At 49.8% G+C, this 25,928-nt stretch overlaps 1 protein-coding gene across 9 annotated transcripts in view; it reads left to right on the forward strand.

Moving 5' to 3' along the window:
• PRRC2C (proline rich coiled-coil 2C) overlaps positions 1 to 25,928 on the forward strand; it is a 96,217-nt gene that overhangs the window by 41,162 nt on the left and 29,127 nt on the right. For 6 of the 9 annotated variants that reach the window (XM_044301619.1, XM_044301623.1, XM_044301624.1 and 3 more), the window contains 10 exons: positions 5,979 to 6,483; positions 7,153 to 7,421; positions 9,219 to 9,465; positions 9,607 to 9,820; positions 11,102 to 13,396; positions 13,537 to 13,769; positions 15,448 to 15,599; positions 16,881 to 17,214; positions 18,024 to 18,109; positions 18,213 to 18,398. In XM_044301619.1, the coding sequence (XP_044157554.1) occupies positions 5,979 to 6,483; positions 7,153 to 7,421; positions 9,219 to 9,465; positions 9,607 to 9,820; positions 11,102 to 13,396; positions 13,537 to 13,769; positions 15,448 to 15,599; positions 16,881 to 17,214; positions 18,024 to 18,109; positions 18,213 to 18,398 (4,521 nt within the window). The remainder of the gene's footprint in view (positions 1 to 5,978; positions 6,484 to 7,152; positions 7,422 to 9,218; positions 9,466 to 9,606; positions 9,821 to 11,101; positions 13,397 to 13,536; positions 13,770 to 15,447; positions 15,600 to 16,880; positions 17,215 to 18,023; positions 18,110 to 18,212; positions 18,399 to 25,928) is intronic. The other 3 variants (XM_044301620.1, XM_044301628.1, XM_044301621.1) reach the window with 2 other exon arrangements.

The following is a 25,928-nucleotide window of genomic DNA, read 5'->3' on the forward strand; positions in this document are numbered from 1 at the left end:
AACGGGGGGCGGGGCTTAGCGGTCCCGGCAGGGGGCGGGGCTTACGCGCGCGTCATTTTGGGGGCGGAGCTACGTTCTCCTTCACAGGAGACATTTCAAGCGCTGGAGGGGGCGGAGCTTATTCCCCGCGCTGTCTGCTGAGGTTTCCCGCGCTTCCTCACTCCTGACAGGAAGCTGGGACACGGTGGGGGACTCTAACCTCCTGTGTACATCGCTCGGCTTCTGTGGGCGCTCTCTGCTGCTCTCTGCTGCTCACTGCTGTTCACTGCTTCTCTGCTGCTGCTGATCTGGGCCATCTCCTGACGTTCTTCTGAGGCACTGGTAGGACAGTTAACCCTCTCCTAACCCTCCTGGTCATAGCTGCTATAACCCTTTGTGGTCTCTATATTAGAGTACAACCACACTTCAGCATGTCAGATCCCACAGGTGCCCCCAAACCCTGGTACCATGCCTGTACCGCCTGTAAGGAACTTTTTCCGCGGGGGCAATCTGAGCCGCATTGCCTTGCATGTCAGGCCCCGGTGCAGGGCCCGCTTCCCGCTGCGCCCCCCGGTGCCTCTGAACCCCCTGACTGGGCTAGGTCTCTGTCTCAGGCGGTGGAAAGCCTTACACACGTAGTGGGCCGTCTCGTGGATAGACCGCCTCTCCCGCAGGCTGCCACAATCCCTGTCGCACCCACTGGTTTCTGCCGCCCCCACTGGTTCCCTGCCTCCCAGCGAATCTTCCAGGGCCCGGCATACTCAGAAACGTTCAAGGGTTGAGCGCACATCTTCTCCAGATGCTTCGCTCTCTCCGCCATGCGTGCGAGCTCAGTCAAGTCTATCCTCTCAAAGGGATACGCTTTCTGAGGGAGGACTGGCGGATTCGGACGTGGACATGGACTCAGAGCTTCCGTCCAAATTGGCGTCCGCGGTGGGGCATCTTGTCACTAGCATCCGTGATACCTTTCAGCTACACGATGACCCCCCCAGCTCTGAACAGGCCGGCGTGTCCTTTCTCCGCCCCAAACAGGCCTCCAAGGTTTTTCCCATACACGCTGATTTTTCTTCTGTGGTATCCAAGGCTTGGACTCGGCCTAACGTCCGCTTTATTACACCCAAAAAGCTGGACATTTGTTATCCCTTTCCAGCGGATTCTGTGACCACGTGGACATCCCCGCCTAAGGTTGATCCTCCCGTGGCTCGCCTGTCCAAAAGCACTACTATTCCTGTACAGGACGGATCTTCCCTCCAGTCTGTTGAGGACCGTCGTACGGAATCCCTCTCCAAGGCCATATTTACTGCCTCTGGTTCGGCCCTTAGACCGGTCTTTGCCTCCGCCTGGGTTGGCAAAGCGGTCTCTGAATGGGGTTTGCAACTGGAACGGGAGTTAGGGTCGGACGTCCCTGTTCAGGACCTCCGTTCCTTAGCCCAACTAATTGTTCAGGCCGGAAAATTCGTCTGTGAGGCCTCCCTTGATGCGGGTGCCCTCATTGCCCGTTCCTCTGCCCTGGCAGTTTCTGTCAGGAGGGAACTCTGGCTGAAGGTTTGGGTGGCGGACGCCGCTTCCAAACGCTCTTTGGCCGGCCTACCATTAACGGGTTCCCGCCTGTTCGGAACCCGTCTGGACGAACTTATATCAGAGGCCACGGGTGGGAAGAGTACTCACCTCCCCCAGTCCAGGCCAATGGGCGCCCCCCGTGGTCGCGCTGGTTCGTCCCATTTTCGGTCCTTTCGCAAGCCCACCGGGTCTAGACCCGCGGCCAGTTCTTCTTCCTCTGGCCCAGCCCAGGATAGACGCAAGAAGCAGTTTTTTCGGACGCAACCTACCTGGCGCAAGTCCCAGCCTGCACGGGCTCCCACAGGCCAGCAGCCCTCTGCCTGAAGGTGCGCCCCCACCTTCTCCTATTCAGGAACGTATGGCGGGCCCACATCTCAGACGCATGGGCGCTCGAGATTGTATCTTGCGGATACAAAATCGAATTTGCGTCCATTCCGCCAGACCGTTTCTTCCGATCCCGTCCTCCGCGAGATCCCGTACGAGTGGCCGCCTTCTTCGCGGCCATTCACTCTCTAATGGACAAGGGTGTCGTCGCCCCCGTGCCTCCGACGGAAAGGTTCAGGGGGTTCTACTCGAACCTCTTTGTGGTTCCCAAGAAGGAAGGCTCAGTGCGTCCGTTCTTGGACCTAAAACGCCTGAACCGTTTTCTCCGACTGCAGAGATTCCGGATGGAGTCTCTCAGGTCCGCAGTGGCCTCCCTGGAAAGAGGGGATTTCATGGCCTCAATTGACATTCAGGATGCATACCTCCACGTTCCGGTTGCTCCATGTCATCACCGCTTCCTGCGCTTCGCGGTGGGGGACGATCACTTCCAATTCGTCGCCCTTCCCTTTGGTCTGGCGACGGCTCCTCGAGTGTTCACCAAGGTCCTGGCCCCTGTCTTGGCCCTTCTACGTTCAAGAAGTGTTTTTCTTCTCCCATACTTGGACGACATCCTGGTCAAGGCACCCTCCTTCTCTCAGACATCCCGCAGTGTGGAACTCACTCTGGAGACCCTGACGCGGTTCGGTTGGATTATCAACCACCCCAAATCTTCCCTTACCCCCTCCAGACGGCTGATCTTCCTGGGGATGCTCCTGGATACAGAGTTGGCGGAGGTCCGCCTTCCGTCGGACAAGCGTCTGGCCCTTCGCGGGTCGGTTCGCAGTCTCCTCAGTCATCACCGCCCTTCCCTCAGATCCAGCATGCGGTTGTTGGGAAAGATGGTTGCCTGTTTCGAAGCGGTGCCGTTCGCACAATTCCGATCCCGCACCTTTCAGAGGGCAATTCTGTCGGCCTGGGACAAATCACCGAGGAGTCTGGACAGGACCTTTCTTCTGCCTCCCCTGGCTCGGGCTTCCCTCGGCTGGTGGTTGCATATCCCTCTAAGGGGGAAGTCCTTCCGTCCACTGAACTGGCTGGTGATTACCACAGATGCCAGCTTACGGGGGTGGGGGGGGGTTTTCCCTCCCCGGTCCGTCCAGGGCGTTTGGTCTCTATCGGAGTCCAGACTTCCAATCAATATTCTGGAACTGAGGGCGATTCTTCTGTCCCTCAGACACTGGACCCATCTGCTGAGGGGCCACCCTGTTCGGATCCAATCGGACAATGCCACGGCTGTGGCATACATAAACCATCAGGGAGGCACTCGCAGCGATGCAAGAGGTGACCCTCATTCTCCTCTGGGCGGAGACGCACGTGCCGGCCTTATCTGCGATTTACATCCCGGGGGTGGACAACTGGGCGGCGGATTTCCTCAGCCGGTCCACCATCGACCCGGGAGAATGGTCCCTGCACCCAGAGGTGTTCGAAGCCCTTTGTCTTCGCTGGGGTCGCCCCGACGTGGACCTCATGGCCTCCAAATTCAACCACAAGGTCCCCCTATACCTGGCCAGGGCACGGGACCCGAAGGCATACGGCGCCGACGCGCTCGTCCTTCCGTGGCGCGAATTCTCCCTTCTGTACGTCTTTCCTCCTTTTCCCCTCCTGCCACGGGTTCTTCGGAGGATCGCGGCAGAGGGCGTCCCCGCGATTCTAATCGCCCCGGATTGGCCCCGCCGGTCTTGGTACGCCGACCTAATGTTGCTGTTGGCAGACGCACCGTGGCCACTGCCCTCCAGGGAAGACCTTCTCTCTCAGGGACCGATCTTCCACGAGCATTTAGGCTCGCTACGTTTGACGGCGTGGCTATTGAGACCGCCGTCTTAACGCGACGGGGTTTCTCCGCGGACGTAGTCCGCACCATGATCCGGGCTCGTAAGCCCGTATCCTCTAGGATCTACTATCGGGTTTGGAGGTCCTATCTGGGGTTCTGTGAGTCCCGGAGCATCCTACCTCTCCGGTTTTCTCTTCCCACAATCCTGTCCTTCCTCCAGTCGGGTCTGGACCTGGGGCTGTGCCTCAGTTCTCTGAAGGGTCAGATTTCGGCGCTGTCTATTCTTCTCCAGCGTCCCCTGGCCCCTCTAGGGCCAATTAAGACCTTTTTACAAGGGGTGGCTCACTCTGTTCCGCCGTACCGCCCTCCAGTTCCTTCCTGGGACCTGAATGTGGTGCTCTCGGTGCTCCAATCAGCCCCCTTCGAGCCTTTACGGGAGGTCTCCCTTCGCCTTCTGTCCTGCAAGGTCATCTTTCTTGTGGCCGTCACGTCTCTCCGACGGGTGTCGGAGTTAGCGGCTCTTTCTTGCTCCGAACCTTTCCTGATCTTCCACCAGGATAAGGTTGTGCTTCGGCCTGTCCCGACTTTCCTGCCAAAGGTGGTCTCCGCCTTTCACATCAATGAGGACATCGTCCTTCCGTCGCTCTGTCCCTCTCCTTCCCACCCCAGAGAACGGGAACTGCACCGTCTGGATGTGGTCAGGGCGTTGAGGATTTACTTGGAGGTCACCGGGTCCTTTCGGCGCACGGACTCCCTGTTTGTGGTTTCGGAGGGTTCGCGCAAAGGGTTGGCGGTCTCCAAGGTGGCTATTGCCCGTTTCATTAAACTGGCGGTGTCTGAGGCTTATCGAGCCAAGGGCAGACCTCCGCCTTTCGGCGTCACTGCTCATTCCACCAGAGCAGTCGGAGCTTCCTGGGCGCAGAGGCATCGGGCCTCGGCTGAACAGTTGTGCAAAGCAGCCACTTGGTCCTCTCTGCACACTTTCACAAAGTTCTATAGGGTGCATACGCATGCATCAGCGGATGCTGCTTTGGGCCGCCTGGTTTTGCAGGCAGCGGTTTCCTGATGCTCTGGTGGTGTTCCGCCTTGGGTTTGTGGTCCCTCCCTTCTTGGACTGCTCTTGAACGTCCCAAGGTCTGTGTCCCCCAAGGAAAATGGGCGAGAAAAGGAGATTTTTGTATAACTTACCAGTTAAATCTCTTTCTCGCTCTTCCTTGGGGGACACAGCACCCACCCTTCTGTGTTTGGTTACAGGGTTATGGTCTGGCGCCCCGTTGGGTTGCTGGCTGGTTGTTTCCGTTATTGGTTGTTATCCTTTCACTACTTGGACACGCAACTGGTAGCCTCTATCTCCAGGCTGAGGGTATAGCTGATGGAGGAGGGGCTTAACAGTTTTACTTAGTGTCACGCCTCCTAGGGAGCTGAGCTATACCCAAGGTCTGTGTCCCCCAAGGAAGAGCGAGAAAGAGATTTAACTGGTAAGTTATACAAAAATCTCCTTTTTTTTGTGGAAAAAGAATCCGTAAAACTTGTAAGTTTTACGTTTACATCTGCAGCCCTGAAGTGCCATCAGTACAGGAGGGAGGTGTTATGTGACTGACGGCTGTCTCTGTATGCACACAATGCTATCAGTCACTGATAACTCCTACCTCCTGTACCGATGCTGTTCAGAAGGCAGAAGAAGCAGAGATATAAATGTATAAATTACAACTTTTACTGAATCTTTTCCCAAAAATATGTACATGAATCCGCTCAGCTTCTCCTGCCCTATAACATGGTGCTTTCAGATTGCATTGCATTTTTTGGTGACAGGTCCTCTTTAACGCGGTCTCCGTACAGCATTTAAAGGTTTTGGCTCTGTGGAGCCAGACTTCATTTCACCCGAAGTCGTGCGTCTTTAAAAACATTTAAAATTAGGAATCCGAAGTCTAGTTGGGTACCGACTGGTATCTCTGTACCAAACCTGACTTTGGATTCCTAATTTTAAATGTTTTTATAGATGCAGAAATGAATACCGCATTAATTCACCAAAGTCTCGCTGTGGCAATACATTTTAATGCTGTACAGACACAGGTCTCGGCATTAAAACTGAAGTGTATGAACGAATCGACTTTGGATCTCTGATCCGAAGCTCTATTTGCTGAAGCCTAATTTTAATCCTAATGACTTGAATGACAACCTAGGTCACGGATGCTATGTCTGGTCTTGTTTTTCTTCTACAGTTTCACTTTTAGATTTATAGAAACAAAGTCCTTTTACAGAGTATGATAACTATGTGCCAAACAAATTTCTTTCAATGTTGTAGCATCCGTCTCAAAGTCGCCCTGGCGCACCGTCAAGACCAGCACCTTTGCAGTCTCGACCCAGTGAGGATGAGTTATGGAAGCAAAGACGGAAACAACAAGCTGAAGTTTCTGCTTCTGTAGAACGAGCCCGTAAAAGACGTGAGGAAGAGGAACGGCGAATGGAGGAGCAAAGGAAAGCTGCTTGTGCAGAAAAGTTAAAGCGCTTGAATGAGAAGTTCGCTGCTGCTACAGCAGCCACATCTCCTGAGATACCTGCGTCAGACAAACCACTTGAGGAGAAGCCAGTGATTGAGGAGTCCACTCAAGAGCCCTCTGTCCCTCAGGAGGAAGAGGATGTCACTGATCATGAAGAGCCTGTAAAAGAGAAGGAACCAGAGAGACCAGAAAAGCCAGAGACTCCAGTACACCATGAAGAAAAGGAAGATGTGATCCCAGAGTCTGATATTGAACCACCAGGGGAAAGTGAAAGTGCCAGTGTTTCAGAAGACAAGACGTCTGAGCTAGGTAGGAAATGTGTTGTAGACTAATACAAGGGGGGGAAGAGACATGATTCATCAATAACTCAATTAAGGAACACGGCGTACAAATGAGTGATAAAAGTAACAGGAGATAAAGCTCATTTTGCAGGGTTTCCTGTGCGTTTCAGAAATCTTGCTCAGAACATGGTTAATTCCTGCTGATCCATTCCATTTTATTTTTTTACAACTATGTCTTCGTTCACATCTCCGGTAAACGTATATGACAGAGAACAGCCTGACTAAGTCCCTGCATCCAGCATCGCCAGATTCTACAGTTCAATGCCAGATCCCCATTGTCTACAATGGGGTCTGATGGTGATCTGGCTGCTTTCTGGCATAAATGCAGTGATATGCAACTGTGAACGTAGCCTACGGGCATAGCCAAGAGGGTGGGTCTTGTTGATTGTTGTATCTTACTCCTAATAGGATGTGAGTGGGGGGCGCTTACTGAAGCCAGTTGTTTCACAGTCAGACACAGGTTTATGTGATGGTGGTGGGTGGCATTCTCAGCCTTAATTTGCAACATGAGAACAAAAATAAAATCGAGACAAGTATGAGTAGAGAGGAATTACAAAAGAGCAATCGCTACAGGTGAAGCACTTTATTCCAATTAAACATGGCAATGTGTGTTTATTTTTTTTTTTTTGTTTTCCAGTAGTGGCTGAAGAACCAATATTTGCAAGGAAGGATAGCCTTTCAAGTGACAGAGCGGACACCCCTCCAACCATACCGGTCCAGCTGCCAGCACCAGTTCTTCCGCCACCTTCAATGTCTAATCTTCCACCTTCTCCATCACCAGCTTCAGCCCCTGTGATGCCACACGAGAGTGAATCTGAAAGTGGAACACAAACACGTCCACCACTTTCTTCTGGATACTCTAAACAGTTTCAGAAATCTCTGCCTCCACGATTTCAGAGACAGCAGGTACAGTTCTCTACCAGTTTATGCAGGTTTTGCAAAGTAGCTCTAGAAAGCTGGATCTGTGTGCTTTGTAGCCCACTTACATTGACAGTGGCTGTCAGTAGACTATCATGCCATGTCCGCTTTATTTGTGAGAGATGACGAGCTGTAGACTAACAGGGGTGTGGAATTCCTATCGCCCGATGCCCGGGACATGCAGTTCCGGGCGCCGGGCAAGTAGTTTGAACAGTTGTTTAGCCCTGTGCGGGCAAGTAGCAGGGACATGTCGGTTGGGCAGTAATAGGAGCGGTCATATGCTAGCCGCGAGCTGACCGCTCCTACATCTGTCAGCCTGCCCCTGCATCGTGCATATGAGTACCGTACATATCACTTCCTGCAGGCGGCCCCCGCTCCTCCCGGCTCCTGTATCGAAGTCTCCGCCCACCTGCCAGCACAGTAAGTCAGAACACAGTCTCCAGAGACTGAGTAATTGCAGGCCAAGATGGGAGAAGAGGAGTGAGACCCCACGGCCCCCTGCAGATGAGCGTTCCTCCCGGAGCCTGTCCACATCACAGCTCCCGGCCGGACCTGCAAGCGCTGACTGGGGTCACATAGCATTATACTGATTTATGATGCTATGTAACCCTTACAGTTCTGGAATGTGTTGGATAACACTGACAGCATTATGTCAGTGTTATCCAACACATTCCAGAACTGTAAGGGTTACATAGCATCATAAATCAGTATAATGCTATGTGACCCCAGTCAGCGCTTGCAGGTCAGGCCGGGAGCTGCGATGTGGACAGGCTCCGGGTGGCCCCCATACAGTATAACGTCTCCGGGTGGCCCCCATACAGTATAACGTCTCCGGGTGGCCCCCATACAGTATAACGTCTCCGGGTGGCCCCCATACAGTATAACGTCTCCGGGTGGCCCCCATACAGTATAACGTCTCCGGGTGGCCCCCATACAGTATAACGTCTCCGGGTGGCCCCCATACAGTATAACGTCTCCTGGCGGCCCCCATACAGTATAACGTCTCCTGGTGGCCCCCATACAGTATAACGTCTCCTGGCGGCCCCCATACAGTATAACGTCTCCTGGCGGCCCCCATACAGTATAACGTCTCCTGGCGGCCCCCATACAGTATAACGTCTCCTGGCGGCCCCCATACAGTATAACGTCTCCTGGCGGCCCCCATACAGTATAACGTCTCCTGGCGGCCCCCATACAGTATAACGTCTCCTGGCGGCCCCCATACAGTATAACGTCTCCTGGCGGCCCCCATACAGTATAACGTCTCCTGGCGGCCCCCATACAGTATAACGTCTCCTGGCGGCCCCCATACAGTATAACGTCTCCTGGCGGCCCCCATACAGTATAACGTCTCCTGGCGGCCCCCATACAGTATAACGTCTCCTGGCGGCCCCCATACAGTATAACGTCTCCTGGCGGCCCCCATACAGTATAACGTCACCACAAGTTCAGGACAAGTAGTTTTTTATTTTTTATTTCCACACCCCTGGACTAAAGTGCATGTGGCCTGCCTTCTCCCGAATGAAGGTAGTGGGACCTAAAAGGCACCAAGAGCTCAGTCGGTTCATTCTGTGAGAGGGGAGCGCAGATGAGAACATCAAATATGACATGTCACATGGGATGTATGCATTTTGTATATCTTGTGTCTGAAGATCTGATTTGCGAGGAGTCTTAATTACCCTGAATAGCCATTAGTGAACAAAATGAATCCCAAAATGATTGGTTTCAGTCAAGCCTTCACTTTTCAGCGGAGTAATTAGTTTGCTGCTGATTTTATTTTCTCAGGAACAGATGAAACAGCAGCAGTGGCAGCAACAGCAACAAGGAGTGCTATCCCAGCCAGCCCAGTCCCAACCTTCTAGCAGCCCTGTCCCTCCGCCACAACACAGGCCTCTGTACCAGCCTATTGGACCACATCCTCAACATTTGGCTTCCATGGCCTTTGATCCTCGCTGGTTAATGATGCAACCTTATATGGATCCTCGAATGATGTCTGCAAGGCCGGCAATGGACATTCCACCGATGCATCCTGGTATATTTGTTTGACTTCTGTGTTTTTGATCACTGGGGTTTCTCTCTTGTCACTTAATACTGAATTAACATTATGCATAACTTTCCTGTTACCATCAGGATTGTACCAAGATTAGATACATTTTGTTTTTTGATTATACAGGGATGATACCAACCAAACCCCTAATGAGACGTGAGCAAATTGAACCTTCAACAACTGCTTCTGAACCGTATGAACATATGACTCGATCCGTTAGAGACCACGGTGTTCCAATATCTGAGCCTCGCATGATGTGGGGAGCAGAGCCCTACCCGCACCCAGACAGTCCACAGGTTTCTTCCTCTACTAAAGAATCAGAAGAGCCTGAAGATTACCGGTATGGTTTGTCAAGTTGTGGCCTTAATCAAACAGTATAGGGACGTATTCACACATGGCAGAAGTGTCTGTCTGACTTTCATTCATCTGAATAAGGTGGTTTTGATTTCAGGAACACACATTCTTACAAACCTCACTCAGATGTAAATATCTGTAGTGTGTGCCAGAAATACTGTTATAATTGCATGAAAAGTTGCTGGAAGGGCAAACCTGTTAGGTGTCTTTCAAATGAAGATGAGCTTTAAAGGGGTTTTCACTTGGATATGCCACCAAGGTCACACATAGGTGTGGTTACCACCTTTTAAGACCCGCATCTGTCTCTAAAACCGGACCCGCAAAATGAATGGAGAACAGCCGCTTGTGTGTGATCGCCCTCCGTTTCTATAGGAGTTTTGAAAATAGCAAAGTGCTGGCTAGGCTTTTTCTGGCAGCCCTATAGAGGTGAATGGAGCACTAGCCGGGCTTGTGCAGTGCGCCTTCTAATTATTTCTATGGGACTTTCAAAAATAGCCAAGCCAGTGCTTTTGGACCTGCACTTATCTGACATTGGTAGCATATTGTAGCCATTTGCCACCAATGTCTGAGCTGGCACAACCCCTTTAAAGGGAACCTGTCACCGGGATTTGATGTATAGAGCTGAGGACATGGATTGCTAGATCGCCTATATCACATACACAATACCAAGTCCCCATAGCTCTGTGTGCTTTTATTGTGTTAAAAAAACACGATTTTATACATATGCAAATTAACCTGAGATGAGTCCTGTGCCTGACTCATCTCACATACAGGACTTATCTCAGGTTAATTTGCATATGTATCAAATCATTTTTTTTTACACAATAAAAGCACACAGAGCTATGGGGACTGGGTATTGCGGATGTGCTAGCAGCCATCTAGCAACCCATGTCCTCAGCTCCATACATCAAATTCCGGTGACAGGTTCTCTTTAAGTAACTATAAAATCATCGTATTAGCCAATTCTTGATTTTGACAAAAATTTTATATTTTTATTTTTTTGTGAAGATTGTGTTCACAAGTTAAATACTTGAAAAAGCTGGTATTGAATAGTTTACACTTGGAAGATTTTTATGCACAGTGTGCTAATAGGCAGCAACTAGTGTGAGCTAAATGTTAGGTATTAATAGCTTTTTGGGGTTTGCCGTTTTCTTTCCAAGTAGGGAATTTTTGGGTAACACTAATGCAATTTTGGAATCCTGAAACATTTGTTTAGGTTATTTACATTTTGTATATCTATATTTACTGTGGTGTTTGTTTTACTAAGGTCTGAAACGCCACTGGACCAAGATGTTATCACTGAAAACTACTCACTGGAGCATAGTCCATTTGACCCTCAGCCCAAAACGGATTTCTTTTCAAGAACTCGAGAGCCAGATCTTCACAGTGTATCTATAAGGCATACAGAACCTAATCAACTACCTCAAGCGGAAGAAAAAGACACAGTAATATCTGCATATGAACCAACAGAGAAGCAAGCTCCTACTGATGAAGCATCTCACATTGATATTCAACCTATATTAACCGGGACTTTATCTAGTGAGTCTGCTCACACTCAGAAGCAAGAAGAGAGGAGGGTAGATACAGTACAGATGAATGCTAAAGTATCTGTTAGGCCGCCTGAACCTACAAAAGAAACCACAGACGAAAAACAAAGAAAAGAGAGTTTTCAGAGTTCTAAGCCACTAGATATATCAAAAATAGAAAAACCTTTCAAACCTAAGTCTGAAACAAGATGGGGCCCAAGACCAGGATCCCGAAGCCGAGAAGAAGGTATGGATAGACCAGTCAGGCGATCTGGTCCCATTAAAAAGCCTATTCTTCGTGATATGAAAGAGGAGCGTGAAATGAGAAGAGAAAAGGAAGAGGAGAAGACTGGACATGAAAAACCTTTGAAGCCAGAGAAAGTTGAAAAGAAAACCCCATCACAGCAGCCAGTGCCAAGTTCAGTGTCTACAATACATAAAGCTGAGCAAGATAAACCTTCACCTGACGCTGCTACTCTTCCTAAAGTGTCAAATACCAGCACATTACATGCAGAAAAGTCCTTGGAAAACACTTTAGATTCCATACCTAAGCCCGTTGCCCAACCAACTGCAACTACACAGCCAAATAAGGAGGATAAAATAGTGCGTCTGGTTAGCAAGGAAAATAAAGAACTTCCACCTGAAAAGCCTAAACCAGATGCTAAACCTCCATTAGCATCTCAGCCCCCACATGCAACGGTCCCACATAGAAGGGACTCAAATTATCCACCAAGAGCTTACAGAAGAGAGGCTAGAGACAGAGACTGGTTTCCTGATCAGGGGTATAGAGGTCGAGGCAGGGGAGAGTATTATTCCAGGGGAAGGAGCTATAGGGGTTCCTACGGAGGTAGGGGACGGGGAGGTAGAGGACAAAACAGAGAATATCCACATTACAGAGATTCTAAGCCCCGTTCTGAACCAGGTCCTCCTGGAGCATTAAGGCGTAGGGATGAAAGTGAGACGCGTAGTGAAAGCTCAGATTTTGAGGTCTTGCCCAAAAGGAGAAGACAACATGGTTCTGAAACAGACTCTGATAGTGAAGTTCATGAAAGCGCAAGTGACACTCTTTCGGATAAGGAGACTTCCAATAGAAGCAAATCTCGTAGAGATGAGCGCACCGATATTAAAAGAGCACCTAAATCGGTTTCTGCTTTGAAGGCAGAAGCTGGAACTTCAAGGGCAGAAGTCAGACCACCAGAAAGACACTTCCCTAGAGAAGATGACATGCGAACAAAGCCTGGCTTCTTGCCAAAGGGTGAGCCATCTCGTAGAGGAAGAGGAGCTGGAAGTTTCCGTCGTGGTGGCAGGGAACCCGGCATTCGTCCAACACGCCCTCCTCCACCACGAAGATCCAATTACAGAGACAATCAGTGGATTCCACGACAGCAGGATTTAAGACCACCACCACCTCCACGAATGGATGAAGGTGAAAACAGACATCAGGAACACCACACATTACCCTCCGGTGATAAGAGACCACTTATTAAGTTTGAGCGCAAGTTTGACCCCTCAAGGGACAGACCAAGGAGGCAAAGACCGACAAGACCGCCGAGACAGGATAAGCCGCCACGATTTAGACGTTTAAAAGAAAGAGAGAGAGAAGATGCTGGCAAACCAGTAGAAGTTAGTGGAACTGCTAATCAATCAGTGCCAGCTTCAAATACTGTCCACGAACTCCCATCAGATTTTTCAGGCAACAAGACTCCAGACTTGTCTAATCATAATTCTTCTGATCAGGCCAATGAAGAATGGGAAACCGCTTCTGAAAGTAGTGACTTTAATGAACGAAGGGAGAGGGATGAGCGCAAAGCAGCATCAGCTAGAATCCAGTCACCTGTTCCTAGTAAAACAACTGATGGTTTGACACAATCGCCACCCAAGCGGGAAAGTGCAAAAAGAAGTTTCTCCAGTCAGAGACCTGGCATGGATCGCCAGAATCGTCGTGGCAATAGTGGTGCTCCAAAACCCGGCAGGCATTACTCTGGTCCCAGAGGCGAAAGACGAAGTGCAACATCATTACAAAGGGGGAAAAGAGGGTGAGACAATTGCTGTAGCTTCTGTTATGGTGATGGCGCTAGTGTGCTTTTCTCTTATACTGTGGTGTTCTGTTGCTGATTTGTTTCTAAATGCATTTACATTTCTTTCTTTTTTTTTTTTTTTTCTCTTGTACTATCAGGACAGTTGATGAACAGGCTTCAGGATTAAACGCACTAGAGTCTGGTGGAAGCAGCAATGCTCATCATCACTATCACAACTATCACCCACATTCTGAAGATGGGAGTTCTTCAGCCCAATCAAAAGCTACCAAGGATGTTCCTGGCAAGAAGAAAGAGGAGCCTAAGCTAGTTGTCAAGAAGCCTAAAGAGAAAGTGGATGCCTTGTCACAGTTTGACCTAAACAACTATGCCAGTATGTTTTTTGTTTTTGTTTTTTTTTGTATATTTATATTAGCATTCTTTACTTCGCATTGTTTTTACAAAATAAGGTGGTATTTTGTATTCAACTGATTCACTGATAACTTTAACTATTTGACCTAAGACTTCTATCGCTATTCAGCACAAATAACTTCTATATGCAGTTTGCAGGTTAATTAATATAAACTGGCCATACCTATAAGATCATTGTCCCCGATAGGGTTGCACCCGGTATCGAATTATCGATACCCAGTAGATACCTTTTGTACTGGTATCGATTTGATACCGGCATCTGCCATTTACCGATACTAGGCTGCACTATTGCACAGCCTAGTATCAGAGAACATGGAGCGCGCTGAGAGCAGCACAGGGGAGGAGGAGTCTCCCCCCCCCCCCCCCCCCCCCCCGTGCATAGCCGGCACCCGACCTGACAGGGAGCTTAGATCAGCGGCAGTTAACCCCTCAGATGCGTCACCTGAGCTATGCGATTCTGCCGCCGGCACCCGCCTCCTGTATTTGTATTAATGGTTTAAAAACATTGCTGGCTGCCATGGTAAGCTCCCTGCTGCTGTGTGCACAGAGCAGCAGGGAGAGTGCAAATTCCTGTTCACCCTAATAGAGCTCTATTAAGGTAAATATGACAAGGGATTAAAAGATCCCAGGTTCTAGCCCCTAAGGGGGAAATGGTTATTAAATAAAAAGTAAAACATTTTTTTAAACCACCAAAATCTTAAGTAGAAATCACCCCCTTTCCCAATTTTACATATAAAATATACAAACAATAAATAAACATATTACATATCTCCAAGTCCCAAACTATTAAAATATTATCTCCTATGCGGTGAACGCTGTAACTGAAAATAAATAAGGCTAGGTCTACACGACGACATTTGTCGCGCGACTTTTTGTTGCACTAATGTTGCGCGACAATTTTTATAATGGCAGTCTATGGTGTCGCACTGCAACATGCGACATGCTGCGACGCGACAGTCGCAGAAAATCCATTCGAGATGGATTTTTCTGCGACTGTCGCATCGCAGCATGTTGCAGTGCGACACCATAGACTGCCATTATAAAAATAGTCGCGCAACATTAGTGCAACAAAAAGTCGCGCGACAAATGTTGCGCCCTATCTGTCGCGCAACAAATGTCGTTGTGTAGACCTAGCCTAAATGTGTGATTCACTATTTTTTAGTCGCCTCGTCGTCGTCGTCCCCCCCCCCCCCCCAAAAAAAAAAATAGGATAGGACTGTTTGATTATGGCCGGACGTTCCATAAAATGCGGAATGCATGTGGCTTTTTTGGTGTTTTTATTTTTTTCACGTGGTATCGAGTATTGCAATACTTTATCGAATCAAAATTTTGGTATCGAGACAACCCTAGTCCCTGAAGCCTTTAATTTTGTCCGGAGCTTGTGAACGGAGTGTCCCTACTGTTCTGGTTCTTGGTCTCATCCCTTTGTTCTGAGGGGAGAGATAAGCTCCCACCAGTGACTTTCTCACCTCTCCTTAGTCAGAACACGTGCATGCTCGGCTGAACTATTGTGAATACGTTACCAAGGAAGCATCAGGTTTAAGTTGATGTATATTGCAAAAATCAAAATAACAATGTTTTACCCTTGAATTAATATACTTAACATGACGGAAGCCTTTAAGTGTTATCTTTGGTCTCAGGTGTTGTGATAATAGATGATCACCCTGAAGTAACTACACTAGAAGACTCTCAGTCCAACCTCAATGATGGTTTCACAGAAGTGGTCTCCAAAAAGCAACAGAAACGTCTTCAGGATGAAGAACGCAGAAAGAAGGAAGAGCAAACGGTACAGGTATAATGTTGACCTAGTTGGCCTGTACAGTATTTCTCATGCAGCACTTTCTGCTACGCTCATACATGAGGTTTACTGCACAATACAGTGTTGTCTGATTGCCGATATTTCCATGTTAGCATAGATTAGAAATCATCCCTGCAACCTGATTACTTATTTTTATCTCATGTCTGGGAAACGAGTATAACAGCAGCCCCTGCTGGGTCCCGTTGATTGGATAGGGATCTACCAGGTTTCAGTTATGAATTGCTGTATTCTGTTGGACAAACTACGACTGCATGCACTTTTTCTTTCCTATTTTTAGCCGTAGTCGGCAATTGAGGCTCCTGGTGGACCTCCACTGCAGATTTGAACCTAGCTTTATCTATCATTGCGCCGGGTCAGACAGTAAGTTAAAAAGGGGAGACAAAATAATAAAAATGTATATAAAGAACTCACAATAATACACACCACAATATAGTAAATGCAGAATATATTTCTGAATGCCAATCCGGCTGACAGTTCCCTAGCTATTTATTGGCTGAGTGGTCATTTTAGGTTTGTCAGGAGACCATGAAGTAAAGACTTCAGGGAACTGGGAAATGTCAGAATAGGAGCATTGTTAAGGTGAATTTTACTTATTTTCAAGTGGCTGGACAATCTCTTAAAGAGGATCCAGTGATTTCAAGTTATACCCTCTCTATAGAATAGTGGATTACTATTAAATCTGTGGGTGTCTGCTGGGATCTCCACCGATCAGAAGGACAAGGAGTACTGCCAGAAATAGCAGAGTGCTATACTCTATCCCTTACATTGCCATAGAGATGAATGAAGCAGTAGTACACATGCTTGACCTGCCTCTCCATTAATTTCATTTGATCTCGCAATCGATGGGAGTGTCAGCAGACAGACCCCTAGCTATCTAGTAGTTATCCGCTATCCCATGGGTAATGGAAAACTTGAAATACAGCGGCCATTTACAGAGTTTTGACAGCTGCAGATTCTGTGCCAAAAACCACTGGGTGGCCACATGGAAGGAAACTGCCTCCCTTTGTTTTCAGTGGACAAAAACATGTCCTTTTCTGGGGCGTGGATTCTGGGCCAAATTCTGCTGATTTGTACGGGCCTTATTTGCCATAAACAGATAATCATTCAGGGCTTTTCTAACAAGAGACAGACATGGGGCATCTACAGATTGTAGAAAGAATTACCATGCAGGATCCTAATCGAACAGATTTTTATGTAATCATGTTCTACTTAATATCTTGGATTGTTCTTTTGAATGTTGTGTTGCTCTTCTAGGTTTGGAATAAAAAAGGTTCTGGTGAGAAAGGGCGAGGCCAAAATTCTAAGCTTCCACCTCGTTTTGTGAAGAAACAGCAGCAGCAAGCAGCGGCATTACAGGCCCAATCTTCGGGGCTTACTGCTTCTCAAAATCTATCCCCAGCGGTACCTGCAGCAATGCCTTCAAATCAAGCTCCGGCAGCTGTTCAAACACAGCCAACCACAAATGGGTCAGAGTTTTCTGGACCTGTAAAACCACAACCTCCATCACAGCCACCCAGTACTCTGGGAACAGAGCTGTGGGAAAACAAAATGACAGCCCCAAGTGTTCTGAATGACTTGTCCAAGAAATGTAAGTAAAGTTTACTGTATTATGATAGGTCATCAATATCATATTAGCGGGGGTCCTACTCCAGGCACCCCCACCGATCAGCTGTTTGAAGAGGCATGAGCGCTCCGGCCTCTTCACTGTTTAACTGCATGTTGTAGTGGCGGTGCATGGTGATTACAACTGCTAGTCCCCTTCAGTAGAACAGGATGAGCAGTTGTAGTTACAGTGCGCCACCGCTACAAGTTAGACTGTGTACAGTTAAAGGAACACAGTTGCCTATTCAAAAAGTTGATCGGTGAGGGTGTTGGGAGTCGGACTTCCGCCAATCGGATACTAATGACCTTTCCTGAGGATAGGTTGTGCTGAATAATGAACACGCTGCTGATTTCTTTTTATTTTTTAGGAGTTGTAGGGTATTATAAATACATGGCTGCTTTCTTCTAGAAACAGCACCACACCTTTGTGGTACCATCTTTGTGGGACAGCAGCCATGTTTTTAGTTTTTTAGTTTTATAATCCTGTACAGACTCTTTAAAATTATTTCCATGTTCATTATTCCTGCTGATTGTATGTGGCAAAAACCCGGGTTAGCCCCATTGGATTACCATGCCGCTGATGGGCTGTCATATCTGCTGCATAGATGGTAGTTTGTCTTGCTTTTCTGCCGTGGATTATTTAAATTATAATTCTATGTGAATATAGCCTAAAGGGTTGGAGTCTGGGAATGTAATCAAAGGTGTTAAGCAATTAAATACTACTAATATGAAAGTTGTGTGTAGTTATAACAAAGTATATTAGTATAGATTAATTTCCTACGCCTTTCATTTCAGTGGGACCTATAAATCCTCCACAGCCGCCATCCTCCAGTGCCTGGAATAAACCTTTAACAGGTTTTGTGTCAGCTACCAATTCCGAGGTACTGTTTCACACATTATGGTGACTGTATGCTTGCTTGCAGTGTACATAGAATGTGTTGCTCATCTTAATTTGGAAAATGATATATATTTTTTCTGCTGCAGACATCTAAAAATGGCCAAGATGTCTCTGTTGACTTGACAATAGACACTATTCAGTTTGGTGCCCCTGCATCCAGCAGTAGTGACAATGAAGGTACACCGTCCCTCTCTGAAAAAACAGAGTCTCTACCTGAGCCAAAAGAGCAGAGACAAAAGCAGCCGAGAGCTGGACCGATTAAAACCCAGAAGGTAATGTTAGCAAGTGGTTGAAAGGGAATCTGTCACCAGGAACCTCAGTATCTATCTGTTCGTATTGACAAGTAGCTGTGTTTCACCTGATTAAAACATTTTTTTTTTTTGTTGATCCAAGGCTCTGTTCCTGTTCAAAGGTTTATTTAAGTGTATATAAAATTGGTATTCTAGTAATTTTACTGTCCCCTAGAAAAAGGTCTTCAGTCATTTTTAGCACTCAGTGAACGCCTCAAAAACAAAACTGGATTTCTCGCCCAGTTTCCTTGGGGGACACAGAAGACCTTGGGTATAGCTCATCTCCATAGGAGGCGTGACACTAAGTGAAAACTGTTAAGCCCCTCCTCCACAGCTATACCCTCAGCCTGGAGAGAGAGGCTGCCAGTTTTTGCTTAGTGTCCAAGGAGGCAAGACACTCCCTGCTACTGCAGGGCTGTTTTCTCCTTGTTTTTAATTTTGATTTTTACTTTTTCTTTTCTTTTTGTTCCAGACATTACGGGACAACAGAGTCGCACTAGACCTCTCTGTTTCTCCCGGGGTTGAGCTGCGCCAGTGCCGGTCATCCGCACTGCTGCCTCCCCCACAGAAGGCAAGGTGGACCAGGGCAGCCCAGCTCCCCTGCATCCCGCCAGCGCAAGGGTCGCCCGCACGCCAAGCCCCTCTTCCAGCGTCCTGCCACTACGGTGCCAGTAGCTGAAGGGGCGACCCTGCTGGAACGGACCGAGGGTGAAGACGGCTGTGGTGAGAGAGTGGCTTCTCCAGCCCTACGACCCCCTCCCCCCACCCAGGTCTCCTGCGTGACTGACCCCCATATTGGTCCCTGCTGGTCCTAGGCTGGCCCCATCCTAGCTTGTTTTATTAGCTCCCTCTCCTCCCCTCCACAATAGGTGCCCACTGAGGGGTTATGCTGGCGTCCCTATCATGCCGCCCAGGGAGCTGCCTCTATACGGGCACCCGGTCACAGGGTTCCCCCCCCCCCCCCCATCGCCTTACCGGTGCGCTGCTCAGGGCCAGAGGCCCTCTCCTGACGGCTGCAGCGTAGGGCCCTTGTTTCCGGTCCGCGGGGTGGGCACCCGCGGCCGGCATGACTGGTGCGGTGTCCCAGCAGACCCTGGCGACCACTGCTGCTCTCAGAGGCTGTCTTTCCGGTCGGCCGGGCGCCGCAGAAAGATTCTTTCCAGCTCCTTCCCGGGCCCCCTGACTGTTCCGGCCCGCGGGGTGGGCTCCCGCGGCCGGTATTATGCACGCGCCGCTCCGCTCCCTCCAGGTCCTTGCCGGTACCTCCGGGCACCGCGAAAATTTAGGCCCCGGCTTCGCGGCCGCGAAAATTTAGGCCCGGCTTCGCGGCCGCGAAAATTTAGGCCCCGGCTTCGCGGCCTAGTAGGCCGCAAATTTCCGGCCTCGATTGGAGGGGGCGGGCACTCTCCAGGCGCGAATTCTTCCCGCCGGAGGTCCCCCCGCCCCCAGGGCATCGCTGCACCGCTCTCAGGTCGGATCCCTGTTAACCTCTTGGATGCCGACGGCTCCCATCTGGAGGAGACCCTAGGATGGCTAGCCTCTCAAAGAGGCTGTGCCCTTATATGGTGGCCCCTTCCTGCCTCAAAGAGGCTGTGTTTTAGAATAATAAATAAAAAAAAAAAAAAAAAAAAAAAAAAAAAAGAATTAACAGTATGTGTGTATATATATATATATGAGGTATCTGTATTTTTTTGTTGGCTGCGCAGGATGCTGCAGCCTGACCTTAGAGCGCTGGCCGTATGCCTGCCCCTATTCCATAGGCGGCATGTTGCGCTCCGTGGCACTGGCCAGGTATACATGTTCCCCTTCTAGGCGGACCCTTGCCCTCTCCTGGGATACGGCGCTGGCCAGGTGCAGGCCGCCCTTTTCTATAGGCAGAATTAGTCGCCTTCTCCAGTCACGGTACTGGCCATGTGCATGACCCCCCATTATAGGCGGCATACTGCACTCTCTCTGGCTGCGGGCTGGCCTTGTGCATGACCCCCTTCTGTAGGCGGAATACTGCCCTTTTACCGCATACGATGCTGACCATGTGCACGACCCCCTTCCATAGGCGGAACGCTGCACTCTCGCTGGGTTTGCTACGGCCATATGCGTGACCCCCTTCCATAGACGGGACGCTGCACTCTCGCTGGATTCGCTACGGCCATATGCATGACCTCCTTCCATAGGCGGAACGCTGCACTCTCGCTGGGTTCGCTACGGCCATATGCATGACCTCCTTCCATAGGCGGAATGCTGTACTCTCGCTGGGTTCGCTACGGCCTTATGCATGACCTCCTTCCATAGGTGGAATGTTGCACTCTCTCTAGCTTCGCTGCTGGTCATACGCATGACCTCCGTCCAAAGGAGGGCTGCTGCGCTCCCTCTCTCTGGATTCGCTGCCGGCCATATGCATGACCTCCGTCCATGGGCAGAACGCTGCACTCTCGCTGGATTCGCTGCCGGCCATATGCATGAGCCGGCCATGTGCATTGCCTCCTTCCATAGGCGGAATGCTGCACTTTCTGGATTCGCTGCCGGCCATACGCATGACCTCCGTCCATAGGCGGAATGCTGCACTCTCTCTGGATCTGCTGCCGGCCATGTGCATGAACTCCTTCCATAGGTGGTTTGCTGCACTATCACTGGATTCGCTGCCGGCCATGTGCACGACACCTTCCTTGGGTGGTGTGCTGCACTCACTGGAATCGCTGCCAGCAATGAGCATGTATCCTTTCCTCAGGCGGCATATGCACAACGCCACTGACTGTGGTTGTTTTCTCGCCAGTGCGTTGCTGGCCATGTGCATGTCCCGCATCCTTGGCGGGGTGCTTGCATTTTTGCTGGATGCGATGACGGCCGTGTGCATTACCCGCCCCTTTCTGGGTGGAATACTGCTCTTTCGCCGGATATGTTGCGGGCCATACACGGCCCACCTCATCCATGGGCAAGAATTTGCACCCTCACGTGACCCATGGCTGTCCTTGAAATGCTGTGCGGGATTCTTGCTTGTTCTCCTTCGTTGTGGAGTAGTTGCACTCTCACAGTATTCGGTGTTAGGTGGGTTATTGCGCACTCGCTTTATGGTAAGATAACCCCGTGCATGTCCCCCTTTCTCTGGGCGGACCTCCTGCGTTCCCGCTGGGTACTGTGCGGCCATGTGATTAGTCACCTTCTGGGCGAACTATGGTATGTTCTACTTCTCTGAAGTTGTTACTGGCCTTGGGCAACCCCCCTTTGGGACGGGCCTTTGCATTCTTACCAGCTGCAGTGTTGCCAGGTGCATTTCCCCCTTTTCTGGGGGGCCTGCCTGCGTTCCCATCGCATGCCATACTGATGTCTTGTGCATCACTCCCTTTCAGGTTGCATTTTGCACTTCCGTTGATACTGTTGGGCTCTGTGGCTGATCCCCTTCACTGGGTGACTATTTTTTTGCAGTGAGCGGAATTTTCTGGTGCGCTCTGTCCGTTGTTTGGGCCGTGTATGCCTTCTCCTCCCATAGGTGGGTTGGCCTTCTCACTGCTTGCGGGGCTGTTCGTACGTATGCCTCACTTCCTCCTGCGACATACCCTTTTTTCTCTTGGGTTGTGGTGCTGTCACGGGCCTTGCACTCTTCTCTAAAGAGATCATTCTGTCCACCTGTATAACCCTTGGGTGCTGTCATACAAGCATTACAAGTATGCCGCTGTATTCAAAGGTGTATTCTTTAGATATGAGTAGATGGGCTCTACTTGCTCTCTACTTCGCCGAGCTGGGTGGTGCTCGTTTTTCTGGTTTGGCCTGTATATTGTGGTCCCGTTGTTTCGGCATCCACCATGTCCGTTGGCCTTTCCTCCTGGGGAGTGTTCGTGGTTCTTTGATACGTACCCTTTCGTTCTCCCGTGCACTCGCTTCCCGGCGCAAGTGGTCACTGGGTCGAGAGTGCCGTTTGCAGTGCCACTCGATTTCTGCGTTAGCTCTGGCGGGACTGCTGTTCCCTCGCCTGCTACTGTTTTTTCCTCCTCTTCGGGTGTCGTGCAGTATGAGTTTTTTCTTTTGGCGCCCCCTCTGCGCTTTAGGCTGGTCCGCTACCGGGTTCGGGCCGCTTTTCTCGGGATGGTCACCCAGCTGCTCTTGGGTGCTCACTTACCCAGGTCCGTAGGACCTCCACCTTGGGTTCTTCAGGGTACTCGCCTTCTGCGTGGCAGTGAACCGGGCGTCTCGGTGAGCGGGGTTCTGCCTTTGAGCTGTCCTATGGCTTCCCTGTTGCCCACTCCTCCTTTCAGTTGTAGGGTGTTATGCCGGCCTCTGTCTCGACTGCCTTTTTTCGCCGGCTCTGCTTGGCTCCCACTCGGTTTGGCTCGGCTCCCTCCGATGTGGCTTTTGCCCGGCCGCGCTTCAGTGGCTGTTCCTTCGCTGCCCTCCCCTCTGGGGAGAGCTTGGTTGTTCATGTGGATGGTTCTGATGTTCCTCTTGGCCTCGTGCTGTCTCCCTTGTTCACTCTGGCTGTAACTTGGGAGGACCCCCATTCGGTCGAGATTGTCATTAGATCTCCCACACCGGGACTGTAGGACGTCTTCCTGTGGTGGCTACATCAGCATGGACTTTAGCCTGTCTTGTCCTGGCGGTTGCTGGGCGGACCCTTCGGTTCCTTCCGTCTGTCCTTCTGCTCCCCCACTCCGGGTGGTTACAGGACTACGTTGCTCGGGGGCCGACGGGACCAGTTTTGCCGACCGTTCTGCCGGTGTTACTGGTCTGCGCCTGTTCACATTGGGTTTCACCCGCTTGCCCAGGCGACTCTAGCGGGCTCGCTAGTGTTCGCTCCTGGCCGTGTTTTGTCCAGGATCTGTTGTAGGACTTAGGGGTTTTACCGGGGGTTCTGTGGGAAGCTGGGCGTTCCCCCACTCTGCCTTTCTCTCTCCATGGTTCTGTCTTTCTCCAGTCCGACCTGGATCTGGGACTGGGACTCTGTTGCTTGAAGTGTCAAGTGTCAGCGCTGTCCTTCCCCTTTCGGCGTTCCCCGGCCCTCTGGGCCTGTCAGGGCCCTTTTCCGTGGAGCGGCTTTGGGGTTCCCTCGTACTGCCCCTGGGTACCGCCCTGGGCATTGCATACTGGGCTCTTGGCGCTCCAATCTTTCCCTTGGAGCCGTTACAGGAGTTCTCTCTACTCCTTCTGTCCTGTACGGTTATGTTTCCGTGGCCGTCGTGTCTCTGGCGGGTGCCTGGGTGGCGGCCCTTCTTGTTCCGAGCCTTCTCTTTCCTCGGGACAGGGCTGTTCTCCATCCCGTCTCTTCCTTCCTTCTGAAGGTGGTGTTTGTCTTTCATTTTAACGGGGCTTTCGTCCTCCCCTTCCCACCCCCGGGAACGGACACTTCACCGATTTGGGAGTTGTTTGGGCCTTGCGGTTTTTACTTGGAGATCTCCGACTCTTGTCGACGTTCGGTCTCTTGGTTTTCCAGGAGGTCCGCGCAACGGGTTGGTGGCCTCCGGGGTGGCTTTCCTCCGCTTTCTCACAGTGGTTGTTGCTGTGGTTACCGCACCAAGGGCAGGGTTCTGCTTTTGGTGTCACCGTTCGTTTCACCGGAGCGGTCGGTGCCTCCTGGGCCGGTGGCATTTGGTTTCGGCCATGCGTCTGTGCGCGGCGGTCACTGGTCTGCCTTACAGCGTTCTACAGGGTGCATACTCTGGCTTCGGCAGATGCTGCCTTGGGCCGCCTGGTCTGCGGGCGGCGGTTTCTTGATGCCTTCGGGTGATTCGCCTTGGTGCTGTGGTCCCTCCCCCTTTTGGACTGCTTTTGAACGTCCCAAGGTCTTCTGTGTCCCCCAAGGAAACTGGGCGAGAAAACGAGATTTTTGTATAACTTACCAGTAAAATCTCTTTCTCGCTCTTTCCTTGGGGGACACAGCACCCACCCATTCTTTGTTTTTTCTCTACACGGTTTCCGAGTTGTTTTACCCGTTGGGTAGTTGGCTTGTTGGTTCCACTTTTGGACTTTGCCTTTTTTTCACTACTTGGACACGCAACTGGCAGCCTCTCTCTCCAGGCTGAGGGTATAGCTGTGGAGGAGGGGCTTAACAGTTTTCACTTAGTGTCACGCCTCCTATGGAGATGAGCTATACCCAAGGTCTTCTGTGTCCCCCAAGGAAAGAGCGAGAAAGAGATTTTACTGGTAAGTTATACAAAAATCTCGTTTTTCTGAGAGTCTGATGACCTTTCCTCGATATAGATATGGCATCAATATTAGATCAGCTGTTTCAAGAGGCAGTGGCACTCCGAGCACTTTAGCCTCTACCTAGGCCAGTGATGTCACGTTTATCGTTGACTTGGCTTGGGCGCTGCGCAGTTCCATTCACCTAAATGGGGCCCAGCTGCAATACAAAGCATAGCCACTATCCAATGTGCTGTGCTTAGTAAACTGCGAGGAGGCCTTTGTGATCACTGGCGTCCTCAAAAAGCTGATTACACTGAGGACCCCTGCCAATCTGTTATTGATGACCTATCCTGAGCATGACATCAATATCAGGATCTGGGAAAACCCCTTTAAGGCATTACTGATGTAATTACCACTTTACTGAATAGGACAAACCACAAGGTGGCAAAAAGTTCTTCATTCTTACCAGTTACTTTCTATTACAGCACTCAACTATAAACCGCACGTAAAGGGACACGAACATCAAAAAATGTTTTAGCACATATTAGCAGCATATGCCAATATTCTATGTATTTTTATTTTTTTCCCGGTGGATGACTTTCTGTATATAATTTTTTTTAAGTCACTGTGTTCCTGTTCCTTGGCTTGGCTCGGCTTTTAGATCGTTCTTTGGACCTTTAGCACAGCAAACAGTCTCCCTTGACTTCGATCACTCAATCCCTGTAGTCAGAGAGGGAAGGAGGATGAGTGACTCAGTAAGAGCATCTGCTATTGGCATCTTTATCTAGGACTATCAAGAGAAAAAGAGCTGCCATATGTACTGTTATCCAAATTCTACACCTACTATTATACTGTTCTTTCCCTCATGGCAGCAGTAAATTGACAATGGATTCAGTATCTATATAGATACTTATGGGCATATTAAGACCGGCATTTTAGACGCCAGTCTTAATAAAGCCCCGTAGCTGGCGGTGGATCGACGAAGTTATGAAAAGGGACAGGCTTCTCCATAACTTCGACACATCCAGCGCCAGTTCTAAATATAGCTTCCAAGCTGTTTTACATTTAGACCATTTTCTACGCCTAAAATAGGCCTACAAAATGATTGAGACGGCCTGCCGGCCCTTCCTTGGACGTGCCATGCCCAGAATTTTAGGCCTGGCGTGAGCGGGGAAAAGTCGCAGAAAGCAGTGCAATTAACCATTGTGCTGCCATCTGTGCCTGAAATATGCTTTAATTTAGGCATAATTCAGAATAGTAAATAACCCCCTTAAGCCTCAGTGAATCCTTTCACTTAAATGAGACAGAGTCCAGAAGATGAAACTTTAGTCTCCATATGAACTGCTTTTCATCTGTGTACATACGTTTTCCTGGACACTGTACTGTTTTTGGCTAAGGCTA

This window comes from Bufo gargarizans, chromosome 7 (genome assembly GCF_014858855.1).
Source record: "Bufo gargarizans isolate SCDJY-AF-19 chromosome 7, ASM1485885v1, whole genome shotgun sequence".
Classification (NCBI taxonomy): Eukaryota; Metazoa; Chordata; class Amphibia; order Anura; family Bufonidae; genus Bufo; species Bufo gargarizans.